Below are 13,506 nucleotides of genomic sequence, written 5' to 3'. Positions count from 1 at the left end.
TGTTTACTGCACTGCCTTTACACAAAGGAGGTGGTTTTGTTGTTGCTCTGGTTGGATACTGCAGACGAGGGACCGGATTTGCTTTCCTTCCTCTCTGGTGGGCTCTTGTTTGAATCTGAGAAAATCCTCTGTGTCTTCATCAGAAGCCGGTTGAGTGATTGTGATGAATGCCAGTTAGCCACTATTATACAGTAAACGGTAATGAAGATGTGCCGACCCACTTGTCTCCATCCCTCAGAGTGTATTGGTTCCAAGAGAGATGACTGAAACACATGTCATTCCCATTAGCTGCTCTTACTTCATTCACATTCTCAGCACCACTTTCATCCTCTCCTGCAGCCCCCACATCGACATAAATTCCTCTCCAGCGAAGGTCCATGTACCCATGTACATCTGAAAATACATCTTCTTCCTCTTTTATGTTTAAAGCCAGATTTATTAAGATGATACAGCAATCACAGGGTTGTAGACAGCAGAAAATACCACTCCTCTATCTCGCATCCCTACTATCTTGGACCAGTGTCTCAGGTGCCCACAGCATTTGAGGATGGCAAAATGGTGCAGTGCACACTGGGAATGGATGGCTCTCTTGGGAGAAGAAAAGAGGCCATCTGTCTAAGAACTACTCTGTCCCTTTGCTGAATCTGATCTTGGGTAGACAGAGTGTATTAGTACTGAATAATGGTCCCACACTGCTTGACCAGCTTCCTGCTCTCCTCTGTGATATTGCTCTCTAGAGAGGAAATTTGTGGGGGTTCTCCCTAGTCGAAGACTCTCAGACAAGCATTATGGGCCCAAAAATCCCCAGTGAACTTCAGTGGTGCATGGGAGTGCTGACACGCTTGTATAAACTGCAAGATAAATCTAAATAGGAGAAGATGAAATTAGAGAATTTAGAGAATTTAACCTTAAATTCATACATCTTTCGTGATGTTACTCAGTCCTATAGTGGAGCGTGTGAATGACAGAGCCAGACAGTAGCAGTGAGACGGTGAGAGAAAAGTTTTATTCTACTATAGCTTCAACCCGCAACCCTTTTTTCAGTCAGTACTTTTCATACAAAAAGAAAAAAGTAATCTCCACTGCCATTGCATCTTAGCGCTCTTTAAACCCTGGGGAAAAATCTGATTCGAGCATTGATCCAGTCTAATAACAATAGAGATGAACTCCCTTCGCAGGCAAACTATACGTCCCTGTCTCTGCTGCGAACCTACACAATCAAATACATTCCTTGTTTTTCACAATATCTCTGCCCTCCCTGCTTTTCTTTTGTGTTCCAAAAGGGCAGAATCCATCAAAAAGGCAACATCTCTACTTTTGCCACCTGTGAGTGTGTTGTACATCCATTTTATTTCCCAGTCCCATTACAAGATTCAGAGACGGCCAATTCCCTTTGCTATCGATTTCATTCAACTTATTTTTTTTGCTGAGTGTTTAAAACCTCCCACACACAGAAAACCATCTCTTGACAAATCACTTCAGTATCACTTCTGGAGGGCCATGCACGATTTTATGGGAATAATTAATGTCCATTTGGTTGTTCCTTTGCAATTACAGATAAGGGGAAATACTAACATATGCAATGGAGAATGTCTCCATTAATATAGTTTACACAGCAAACGGGTGAGAGGACAGCATCTTTATGTGTGTTTGATTAACAGTTTTACACTCTTTTATTCCAGCGATGCATTTATTCAGTTCGCTGCCATTATTTTGGCTCTAACTTGATATGTACAGCGCTGTATTTTATGTACAGCCGTATTTCCAGGGTATATGTTTCCGAGGATGTTTGGCAGCATATGCTTTCGATTAAAATGAAAAATAAAAATGCAACGGTTTTTTGTGTGGATCCATTAACAACGATAAATCATTTGTCTTTTGTTTATTTGAAGGCCAGCCCACAGTCTGTTGGAAATGTGTTTTTTTTTTTTGCTCCACTGGCTGATTCTGCAGCACACGACTTGCACGTGTGACGCTGGTGTTCAGTGCCAGTGGAGGAGGAGGAATGCACCTTGGTTTGCAAAGTGGAACAAAAGTGTTTTGATGCTTGGCTGGTGGTCACATACAGCACATAACTTTTATTCAGGAAACCACAATTCATTGCCTGCCGCCATCCATCCAGTCCTCTTTACTTCGAGGTCTTTTCCAGGGTTTTTCTTGAATTGAACATGGAGGCTGCACGTAGAGGGTCTGCACGATTAATTGTCTATATCTGACAACGGTGCTGGCAAACACAGAGAGCTCATATAAAGCAATCTTTCCACTATAGAGAGCAAAGGTGCTACAATGTGTGAATTGCCTTCAGAGAACACTAAAAATTCCATGAGAACACCTACACACACAAACAGACACACACACACACACACACACACACGCTGGTTGTGCATTCTTTGTCTGGACACTCGACAGAATGCATTCCCAAGCCCTTGCCCTAACCTTAACTATCACAACTAAATGCTTAACCCTAACCTAAACTAAATTCTAATCCTAATCCTAACCCTAAAATCAGGTCTTAATTCTCAACAGCCAGTTAAATGTTTTGTGGACCACACAGCCTATTTAACCCTAGCCTCAAAATGTCCGTCTGGACTTTTTCTTTGCTTATTTAAACCAGAAAAAGGGCCAGAAAATGACCAGTGAGTGGGAACTTTTGCCTATTTTTTCCAGAATAACTTTCAATATCTTGCAGTTTTTTTTTTACAATTTACTGCATGTTAAAATGTTGTTGATGTTTTTCCAACTCTCTCCTCTCTGGTGACAAAGACGCTGATTCGCTGGCTTTCTGCAACAGCGCAAATTGAATTGCAGTAATAACCCACGGTTGTTGGCTGTGACTTCTCAGCTTTCATAAACCACTGGAATTTTTTTCGATGGCACAAACTGCCGCGTAATTACGGTAATGCAAAATGCGCTCGTGCAAACTTGTTGTCTGTGATACGCTCAGTGTTGAAGGGTTAAGACATGTATACACACTCACACAAACTTGTTTCTATATATTAGTGAGGACACATCATGGACATAATGCATCCCCTAGCCCCTTACTCAAACCTTATCCATCACAACTAAGTGCCTAAACCTTAACCTAAACCTAAACCTAACCCTTACCTGAACCCTAACCTAAAAACAATTCTAACCATAACCCTAAAAACTACTACTTAATTTGAGGTGCCCCAACAAATGTCCCCACAAGGTCAAAATGTCCTCACAAAGATATGTGTATGTTTTGGGGCCTCACTAAGATATGAGTACAAGTACACACACAAACAGACACACGCACACATAAAAACACTATCAGGCTCCTGGGGGTGAACCTGTTTCTCTGCTATACACTGTGGAACACAACCCAATCTCAGAAAAAGCTGTAATTTTGACAACTTCATCAGAAGTCACACACATTATATTTTCCAGCTTTCATCCAACACACTGATGGACATTTAATGTTCAGGGGAGAAGATATGCAACAAAGCATCACATTGCTTTGCTGCAACCCACTGGAACATGAACATGAAGTTTTTCCCAAATGACTTTTCTGAGGTGTAGTTTCATTAAATTTGTCAGTACAACAGTGTTGCATTGTTTTTCCTTTTTCCTCATTTCAAAGTGTGCGCAGATCTATGTGTATGGTCACATCATAACAAGGCGTCGGGCAATTATTAATGCTATAAGTAATGAAGTGTTGAATTCGACACAAAATGCACAACTACATTATCAACCAGCAAGGGATTTTTCTCTCTTGTCTCATCGCAGGACCTTTCATGTTGTGTTTACTCACGAGTTGTGTGTGGGCTCGAAAAACAACTGTTTCTGTGGTCTTACCTGTAGAGTGTGACAGGAGGGTTGGCCTTTGCGGAGCAGTGGAATTTCACAAGGTTGCCCTCCAGAACAGGCTGAGGGTCCACTGAGAGATTGACAAGTGGGAGATCTAAATAAAACATAGAGACAAAGACAACCAATTACAGAGCTGGCAGCCTCCTATAAACATTCTTCAGTGAACTATAAGCCTGAGACAGTCAATGTGTTCATGGCATCTTCCTTGGCTGAATAAGGCCTGGAAAGAAACGAAAGACTGCATCAGAAATGTTGTAGTCGAGACAAACTACATTATAAATAGCTGAGAAAAAAAATGCAACCTCAAAAGACAAAACACACGGACATGCAAAATACATTCCCACTTTAGTTCAGAAGACCTACATTTGCAAAATGTGTTATTTTCTTCCCATGACCCAAAACAGATTTGTGGTCTGGTTGTGTAGATAAAAAACAATTTGAAAAAAATTGAAAAAAAACCACTGGCTCTTAGTCACCAAGTCTCCAAAAAACACTGCAGCAGTGCTTAGAAGAGTTGTCACAATTTGTGGTAGCATTTCCTCTAGAATAATAGGCTGTTAAGACTGAATAATTTGATGCCTGTTTTAATCTTGCTGCCACCCACCTAGAGGTCTAGGCCCTGTTGTTGAATAATACTGTGGTGTATTTTCAATGGTGTGGGAGAGAACATGCTATTTTTATTCTCATATATTCATGAGAAATGCTATAAGAAGAGAATCAAAGGAAAACTTGACTTGATAATGAGTTTCACTAAATGATAATTTGCAAACAGTGAATAGTCCACAATGCAATTCCCCGCAATTAAAATAAAGTGAACAACCTCTGTCATACAGTACAATTACAACAGTTCTTGGAATAACAAGCATTCGGGGTTATGCAGATTTGATAAACAGCTTAATCAATCCTAATTGACAAAGGTGGGATTCTTTTTGAAGATGCATGTTAATTTCAATATAAATCACGCCCCATGTGAAAATAAACAGTTTTTACCCCACAGACTCAGAGGATGAATTTCAAGTAGGTAAACCAATTATCAGGGTTTCTACATTTTTGTTAAGAGATTCAAATGCTGCATTAATAATCATGAACTGGACCTGTATGTTAATGTTGAATTATGGGGATGGAGTGAAATCCATAAATATCTGCATTATGAGTTAAGTGTAAGATGCTGTCAGTGATAAATGTTTCCTATATTCTAACAGCTATCACTGACATAGAGACTAGGTCTGAGCCAATTACAGTAAATTTCCAGAATTATTTTCAGTCTTTTACTGAAGATTTATGAAATAACATATACATAAAATCATATTGTGATTCATTTATAAGTTTAAGTTTAAATAGCCAGAAACATTATATTATGCACATTTTCACCCATGTCACAATTTATATGATGAATTAGATTGCAGTAGTGTGTAATCTTTAAACCTGACCTTATAAACAGTTTGGGAAACACTAATCTAGAGCAAGTTAGGAAGCAAAGACTGCAAACACTCACATTGAACTACAAAATACTAACAACACAGAGAGAAAATACATATTATACTAAGGTTAAATTATTTTTCTTTTAGATAATTCAGTGTTCTGTTATAGAATAAGATCTTTTCACTTTGTTTTGTGAAATAAATTATTGTTTTTTTTGTAACAAGAATGAATCGGCATGGCATGCAATTCACACGTATGCTTTCTAAATCTTTTTATGGTGATTAACATCACTTAGAAAATAGGGTTAGTTTTAAGTAAACAAACAGGCAGAATCACAAAAAGTCTTGAGGAGAATGAAAAACACACGCACAAATAAAATTGAAATAGCAGAGTGGCGAAATGCCATGTTATCCTAGACAACGGCAGACATGTTTCTTGCCCTTTGACCTCTCTCCCCTGCTGGTACAAGTTGATCGAAGCTGAAGTTTGGCTGCACCCTTAAACCAGGCTCTCTCAAAAAGAAACCACAATTCACCAGCCAATAATTGTGGTCCTTATCTCACCAGAGATAACAGCTCTGTCTTCCTCTCCTCCCCTCTTCTCCCTGCCACTCACCACTCTCTACCAACTTGTCCTCTTTGATCAAAAAAAAAAAACATTCAGAAGCCATCCCCTTTTATTTGCATGCCAAGTCTAGCTGCTTGCAAACACAGTTCAACTGGGTTGCTGAGTATAGCAAACAGCTGGATATAGCAAACGTCACTCAGCTGTATTTGGAATTATCACGACTATTTAATTTTACTGTCAATAGTTTGACATCTTTCTATTGATTTAAATGTGGCAACAGCAGAAGTGCAGGTGTGGACTGAGAAAAGAGTTCATGAAATTAGTTTTGACCGATGCTTGCTAGCAACTGAAACAAACTTTACTATCTAATCTGTTAGGCTGAGGCTATGTCCATGCTATCTATCTAAACAGCTTGAACTAACACTGATAAAGCAATTATTTTCTAGGTTTCTGAGATCCCTCTGTGGCAGAGATTTCTTAGCCCTCCACGTAGTGACATACATGGAGGGCACCATGGATTGTAAACTTGTCACAGGGGACGGTGTTGGTTGTTGGTTTGATGCGGGTGCAGCCATCTGTATCAAAGGTGTACAAAGTCTACCTGCTTTGTGTGCTCGATAATACTAATCTACCAACCAAGGAGTGTGTTTGGATGTGGATGAAGAGCAGCATTAGGCATGGAGATCCAAACAGAATTCAAGAGACACACAAACAGTGCTATAATGAAGCCAAACAGCACTGTGTATAGTTATGGACAGCTATTCGGTGTGTGCGTTTGTGCGTGTGTGCGGGGAAACTGGAACTGCCTTTCACCCTGTAGCTGTGCAGATGCTCTGGGCTGGCTCAGCTGCCACAAAACCCCAGAGACGAGGGAGGAGGGTAGTGGTGGTGGTGGTTGGGGGGGGGGGGGGGGGTTCCAGGTGCCGTGTTCCTGCCGTCTTACATACACACACACCCCATATTCCCATCACGAATATGGTGTGTCATTTCCCTCCAGGAAAGTTGCCCCCCCCCAAGAACCACCCCACCCCGCCAACCACTCTGCCACCTTCAAATCTGCGAGCTCCACCTGTGCCAGTTTTCCCCAGGCCAGGAAAGAAAAACAACAACATTTTGGATCCTGGAAGACCAAAGACTGCAGTGAGCCAGCTTGTCCTCCCCAGATACTGAGCAGCCAACTGTGTGTGTCCGTGTGTTTGCATGTGTAAACTGGGTTATGTGTGCATAAGAAAGGGCATGTGGATGTTTGTGTCATAATACAACAGGAAACCTTTCTTTTGCCTCGAGCAGGAGTGTTAGCTGCCCAGTAGGTGTTTCTTTTAGTATCAAGTGGTTAATTGTGTGGACAAAATCGTGGGCAGAGAGAACCCCGGGGGCAAAAAGACAGATGTGGCAGTGGTGGAGGTGGTAGTAAAATCTAGCAAGAAGCTAAAGAGTAAAGAGAAAGGCAGACATAAAAAAGAATGAGGGAGCTGGTGTCTGCACTAATAGACACAGTAATGTAATGCACCAGCCTTTTTCACTGAAGGCATTACTTTACGATCATGCCAACCTTTATTCTGGACTTGCTGCCAAGAGACTTTCAATGACACAAATGCTAATAACTGTCAACCTGGCATCTAATTAAAGCTCTTTTCAAATGATTGGTGTGTAAAAACTGACCCTCCCTTTTAAGACCCGAGCTCCTCTCAGGAAGAGGTGGCATCATGACGACTATGGGTGCTTTCTTACGCCCGGTGCACCTAAAGTGTCAGTGCTATTTTCCGACCATCGCAGACATAATTTTCATGCTCAGAGCCCACTTGGTGGTGTGTTGATCTAAAAATTCAGACTTGACGCATTGTTGCCACATTGCTATCTTGAGGCAACAGAAAGCCACTGCACCATTGACAAAAACCTGGTCTAAAGTCAATGGTGCATTTGATGCACCTGAAAAGACAAGTTCACAGTGCACATACACTTTGCTTGTTACACACACAGTGATGCTCTTCGATATGCAGATTGAATGTCAATGTAATTCCTTACCCTGTGCAGTCTAATGGAGTTGTTAATTGGACAGAGGATTATTTGACAGTGGAGGCAGAGGATCCACCTGCCAAGGACCACATACCTATTTGTGCAGAAAGGGAGGTGCTCGCTGCCAGAACTGCAGCCCCCTACTGTGCGTAAAAGCGTACAGACACACGGGCGCATCCTTCAGATCTCAACAGCGAGGTTACAGGACTTGTATCTACTGCTGTGATTTTGTCTCTTCCTCCCTTCCAGAAGTAAAATGTTATACTGCTGGTTCAGCTGAAAATCAAAATAATGAGCCAAGTTTCTCAAACACTGATGCCAATGCTATGTGTCATCTTAAATGTAATGCAACAATTATTTGTATTGTAGCAGCATGTGATCATGTGAGCCTGTGCACTCCTGTCTCATTACCATCAACTTATGGTGCTCAAAACCTGACTTTTAATTTCCTTGAACCTGTCTTTTTTGACACTGCTTTTCCAGCTCTAATCATTTAAATAGGAATGCACCTAATACAGGCACACCTAGCTTTAAAGGGAAATACAAATCAAAGGTGTGATTGGTTTAATTCACATGTGTCAAACTCAAGGCCCGGGGGCCAGATGTGGCCCGCCACGTTATTTTACGTGGCCCGCGAGTGATTAATTGGTCTTAAAAATCTTTGTTAAAATAGGTCTTAAAATGGTGCTTTAAGGCGTGCGTTGACCATAAACTACATTTCCCACAACGCATGGTGATTATGTTACCGCAAGATCGCAATGTATCATTGTATATGCATCATGCGACGAGGGAAAATGAATAAGTAATAAATACAGAAAGTTATTTAGCAATATTTTACGGCGTAGTTACCTTTATTTTACATTATATTTGGTTACATTTATTCTGGATGACAGTTACATCTGGCCCTATGAGGGTAACCATAATGCTGATGTGGCCCTCAGTGAAAATGAGTTTGACACCCCTGGTTTAATTGATGCTTATATAGCAGTATAGCTTTAAATACAACCCCTTTGAACCTTGTGCCTCACTTTGTCTCCAGATCATTCTCAAGTGCAACTAAAAAATAGTTGGACACACCCTCACGGACTTCTGTCATGTCTAAATAGGGACATTTATCTGTATTTCTATATCAGAAGAGCAACAATACCATGGTTAGTTACATCTCGCTGAAGACCTGCAGGCAGAGACAGCCATGGGAGCAACTGTCAAACAACTGCCAGCGAGGGCCTCGAGTGTGAAGCTGGGGTTGTCACTTCTTTAACCTTTGGCCTTATCGATATGACAGACATCTACTTAATAAAGAAGTCTATCTGCCACTATGATGTATAAATGCATGAGTTGCTCTGCAAGAGCATTTGAAGCGTCATGAAATGGCACATCAATATGCAAGACTGTTAATTCCTCAGATTCGAGTGCAAAGGAGAGAGAGGAGGAGGGATGGACGGTAGAGGGAAAGACTGATAGTAAGTCTGATCATAGCTCCACTAAAAACTACAGGATGAATGGGTTGGGGGATGGGTTGTCTTACATATGGACCAAGAGTTTTTGATCAGTCAGTTCAAAGTAGGAACCAGATGGTGCTTTTGGAACAATCTTCCAACTCCTCTCCATTTACGGGGGACGGTGCCAACATAAATAGTTTTTTCCTTTTCTTAAAGCTCAATTTCCAATCTCTCCGGGTCATTGTAGACAGCTGTTCACCAGTTAGACCAGCCTTAAACTTCAGGAGTGCTGACTACCTCTGAAGAATGGGAAGCTGTTTGTGGACCATCCGCTTGTGGCTTATAGCCTTAGCAATATGGACAAACTGTCATATGGCTGCTGGAGTGGAATACTTCGGGGAACAACAGACTGACTGACAACCTGTGGTTTGAGCATATTGATCATGCGATATTTATCACAGGAACAGCAAAGAATGTACTCTGTCTAATGAAGACAGATGCTCTGCTATTCTTATAGCACAGTATAAAAATGAATCCTGGTACATCTGTAAGGGCCTCGATGTGTTCACGAGCATCAACACTGAGTAACAGATGCTATCAGGAGATGGCAGTCAAAGAAGAATGTCAAACTAACCATATATACAGTATATATATGTATATATACATATATATGATCACAAGATTCATTGCATCATTATTAAAGCTGAATCCATTGCAGATGGAATTTAGGCCTTTTATTGCACCTTATCCTTGCACCGTTTCCCTTTCACTTTCACAGATTCTGTCTCTGTTGAATTTGCCATTATCTGCTTGATTAAGCAGGGAGAGCATGTTGCTGAGCCAACTACCAAAAACAAATCCTCCCCAATTGCACATCTGCATGTTCTTTATTAATTAGTCTCAACAAATGGCATTCATTTTCCCCCCCTGCATGGCTCAGCTTGTTTGCAACGCAAACACACAGAAAGCCACGGCTTTGGTCATCCTTAGCGCATTAATATCCCACTGTGCATTTGAAAGCATGTTTCAAATGCATGTGAGGCAATGCTCTGCAATTACGCAGAGAATATTTGAGTAACGCTTTAAGTCGTGTGATAAGTGGAATTCAGCCGAACGTGGAACTGTAGCATCAGAATTTTATTTCACTGCAGAGGTTTTTATGCCACGGGAGGGGGTTTTAGTGATTAAAGTCCAAAGGATGTAATGCAAGTTAAGTCATACTGCTGGAGAAAACAGCATTAGGGAGTCACCACCCCACTGCTATCAAATAATTACAGCCAGCTAATGGACTGGTATGGACAACTGAAGTCAGCAGTCTATCCCGGGTTCTGAATCACCTCTGATGGCTGTATACTCTTCATTCTGGCAACATCACGAGTACATAATGTATTTGGATGCTAATTTGCCTAACCCTTGGTTAGATAACATTATATGAACTTCTGTAGAAATGGAAAAGCTGAGGTGGACATAAATCATGAGCCTTAAAGCAATGATAAAAAAAAAGTATATGATTGTGAAATGCATAGGATTTTAGGCTGGTTTAAGGTTTTAGAGCAATGTGCTGTGAGTTGTTTTGAGATTGCTCTCATTTGGATTGCTCTGAGAACTGAGCAGAGAGAGAGAAAAAGAGCACATCAGCTTAGAAGTGTGTGGAATACAAAATGTTGAGTAGGTCATGCAGGCTGAGAAGATTTTAATTACTTTTGTTGCTATTAATATTATCTCACTAATACGGTCAATTGGATAATTCAGGGCAAGGAAATAAATGAGACTTTATTGTAAATTCTTAATATCGGGTTTCACACAAAGCGAAATGTAATGGCCAATACCAGCTATTGATTCTATTCAGAGAGCATAAGTGCTCACTGGACAATAATCGTGTTTTCAGGGGATACACAGCCATCTGGGGAAATTTGCTTATTTGTCATCTGTTTGATGAGAGCATCAATATCAATTTCATTTCATGCATTCAATACATAGTTATCACATAGAGCCAGGGAAATATTTGCAAGGTATTAACCCTGAATTCAATATCTGTCAACGTGCAATTTTCTACTTCTGATTAGGGAGAACAGAAATCAAATAATGTTTGACGTTGAAGGCATGACTGAGCACAATCGTGTGCTAAGAAATAAATGAATATTATTTAAAATGGACATAATTGCACAAGTCTTGCTTTATACTTTTGATAACAATGACCTAAAAATGTGTCCATTTTTTTTTTTTTTAAATCAAAAGGATCCAATGGACTTCCAACAATCCAGTACATTATAATCAATCCATCAGTCAATTGGATCTCAGAGGAGAGGTAATGGTTTTAAAGTGCAGTCTAGCTTCACCTTTCAACAATAGAACCATTAATCAGACTCCTGTAATTTCCTCCAACTTTTAGTAATGCCTAAAACTTATGAGAACTGCAACTATACAGTACATGGCAAGCAGTTTGCACTATTACAAAACAAATAAACAAATTTCCAGAATTTAGACTGCATTTTACAATGTACTTTTAGCTCTAGAAAGGTAATGGCAATAGTGACTTTCAATGGATTAAAATTATTATTGGTACGCCGGGACCTTGGCCACAGTAGCTCGTGGCAACAAACACGTCATAAAGCCATGTCTAACTTTTATAAACACAGACACGCTTCAGACCCACAGAAAGGTCAGAAACATGACTAAAAGCTAATAAAAAAAATTCTTATGACCACCAAACACAATTCAAACTCCAATCAATCAAACCAGCAGTAGTCGAAAACACTGCAGCAGTGTAAACATCGATCGCTAAAGAATCATTTGCCTGATCATGTAAACAATAAAAAAACACGTCTGCGGAGACTTTTATCACTTTACAAACTAGATTTACTCTTCTGATGGAATCGCACAGGTGTTGTCTTTAGGATGAAGAGGTTGAACAAAGAAGAATTCACTGGCATTTATCGAGAGAGTAGATGCAGATGTAAAGAATTAAGAAGGAAGCACAGAGCGTGTCAGCATCATTATTATACAGCATTGTATAATAATGCATGCTATTTACTTATTATCATGAATTATGATGATAAAGTAAAGCATTATTAACATTTGAGGGCTTGACCTATAGCCTGTACATTTTAAACAAACATGGCTGGCGTTGAGTTCATGTTTACCACACATACTATCAGAGGGAATTACTGCAACATACAGTATGGTGATGTTTGATGATATTCAAGTCAATAGAATGTAGTGTATGTCTAATATTTGCTTCTGGCTGTGTACTTTTTTTTTTCTTTGGAGCCTTTAAAACTGCCAACAATTATGAACCAGCGTTGTTAGATCCTGACATGCGACTGCTTCTTGCTATAGAACAGCGAGAAACATCCACGTGCTGTTGTAAAGAATAGAAGGTCAAGTTTACTTCACAAGCTGACAGGAAGCGCCTGAAGGAACCATTACATTGATAGGTAGTGTGATGTCTCTCACCTTCTCAGAGAAAGGCTCACTTAGAAACTTGTCGAGTGGGCATATAAAGACAGGGCCCTGTTTCTTGTGCTCCAAAGAGGTGATTTATGCTCGCCTGTCTCACCATTTTCAACTGCTCGACAGTTGTCTCTGACTGTGTTAGCTTCCACCTGTGTTCGTTATTGAATTATCATTGATTTATCCTCAGTAATAAATGAGGATGAAGGAAAAAAAAAACAATTAACAACTACCTCTTTGATTTGTGAGCTTCTGTGAAATCCCTGAAAGGTTTGCCAACACAAAAGCATCATTAGATTACTTTTCAAACATTACAGATTGAACATACTGTATTGTGGTGTGGGTTGGATATTTGAATATGCCTAGTTTTTTCTCTTATCTGTCTACGACACACAACACAAGAAAGACACAAGAAAGAACTTCAACCTTGTTAAAAAAGTAAATAATTATCTTTGAGTTACTTTAACTTGAGTACATTTTTAGATCACTACTTTTACTTGTACTTAAAGGGACACTGTGTAGTATTTATGGGTTTATATGACCCAAAATCAACTTTTGTATACATATTATGTGCTCCTGCATTGTCTAGTCGCTGTATAATATTCTTTGTTTCATTTTCGTAGTGTTTCAAAAAGTCATGTAAAATAACATGGTCGCGGGCCGCTACTGCATTGCCACGACGCCATGTTTACGGGAGCCTGTATAGACAAACGTGAGAGAACAAATCAATCATCGCTTTACTTGTAGCGGAAGTCCCGTCTCCACTCTCTCCGCTTGT

General features: G+C 40.1%; 1 protein-coding gene across 1 annotated transcript in view; it reads right to left on the bottom strand.

The window, feature by feature from the left end:
* Positions 1 to 13,506, bottom strand: part of kirrel3b (kirre like nephrin family adhesion molecule 3b) — a gene marked incomplete at both ends in the record, with an annotated part of 146,478 nt that overhangs the window by 21,308 nt on the left and 111,664 nt on the right. The window contains one exon of the mRNA XM_083886793.1: positions 3,817 to 3,922. Coding sequence (XP_083742919.1) covers positions 3,817 to 3,922 — 106 coding nt within the window. The remainder of the gene's footprint in view (positions 1 to 3,816; positions 3,923 to 13,506) is intronic.

The sequence above is a fragment of the Microchirus variegatus genome (assembly GCF_963457635.1).
Source record: "Microchirus variegatus genome assembly, chromosome: 3".
Classification (NCBI taxonomy): Eukaryota; Metazoa; Chordata; class Actinopteri; order Pleuronectiformes; family Soleidae; genus Microchirus; species Microchirus variegatus.
The sequence above is the reverse complement of the archived record's forward strand: the minus strand, read 5'-3'. Positions and strand labels throughout refer to the sequence as shown.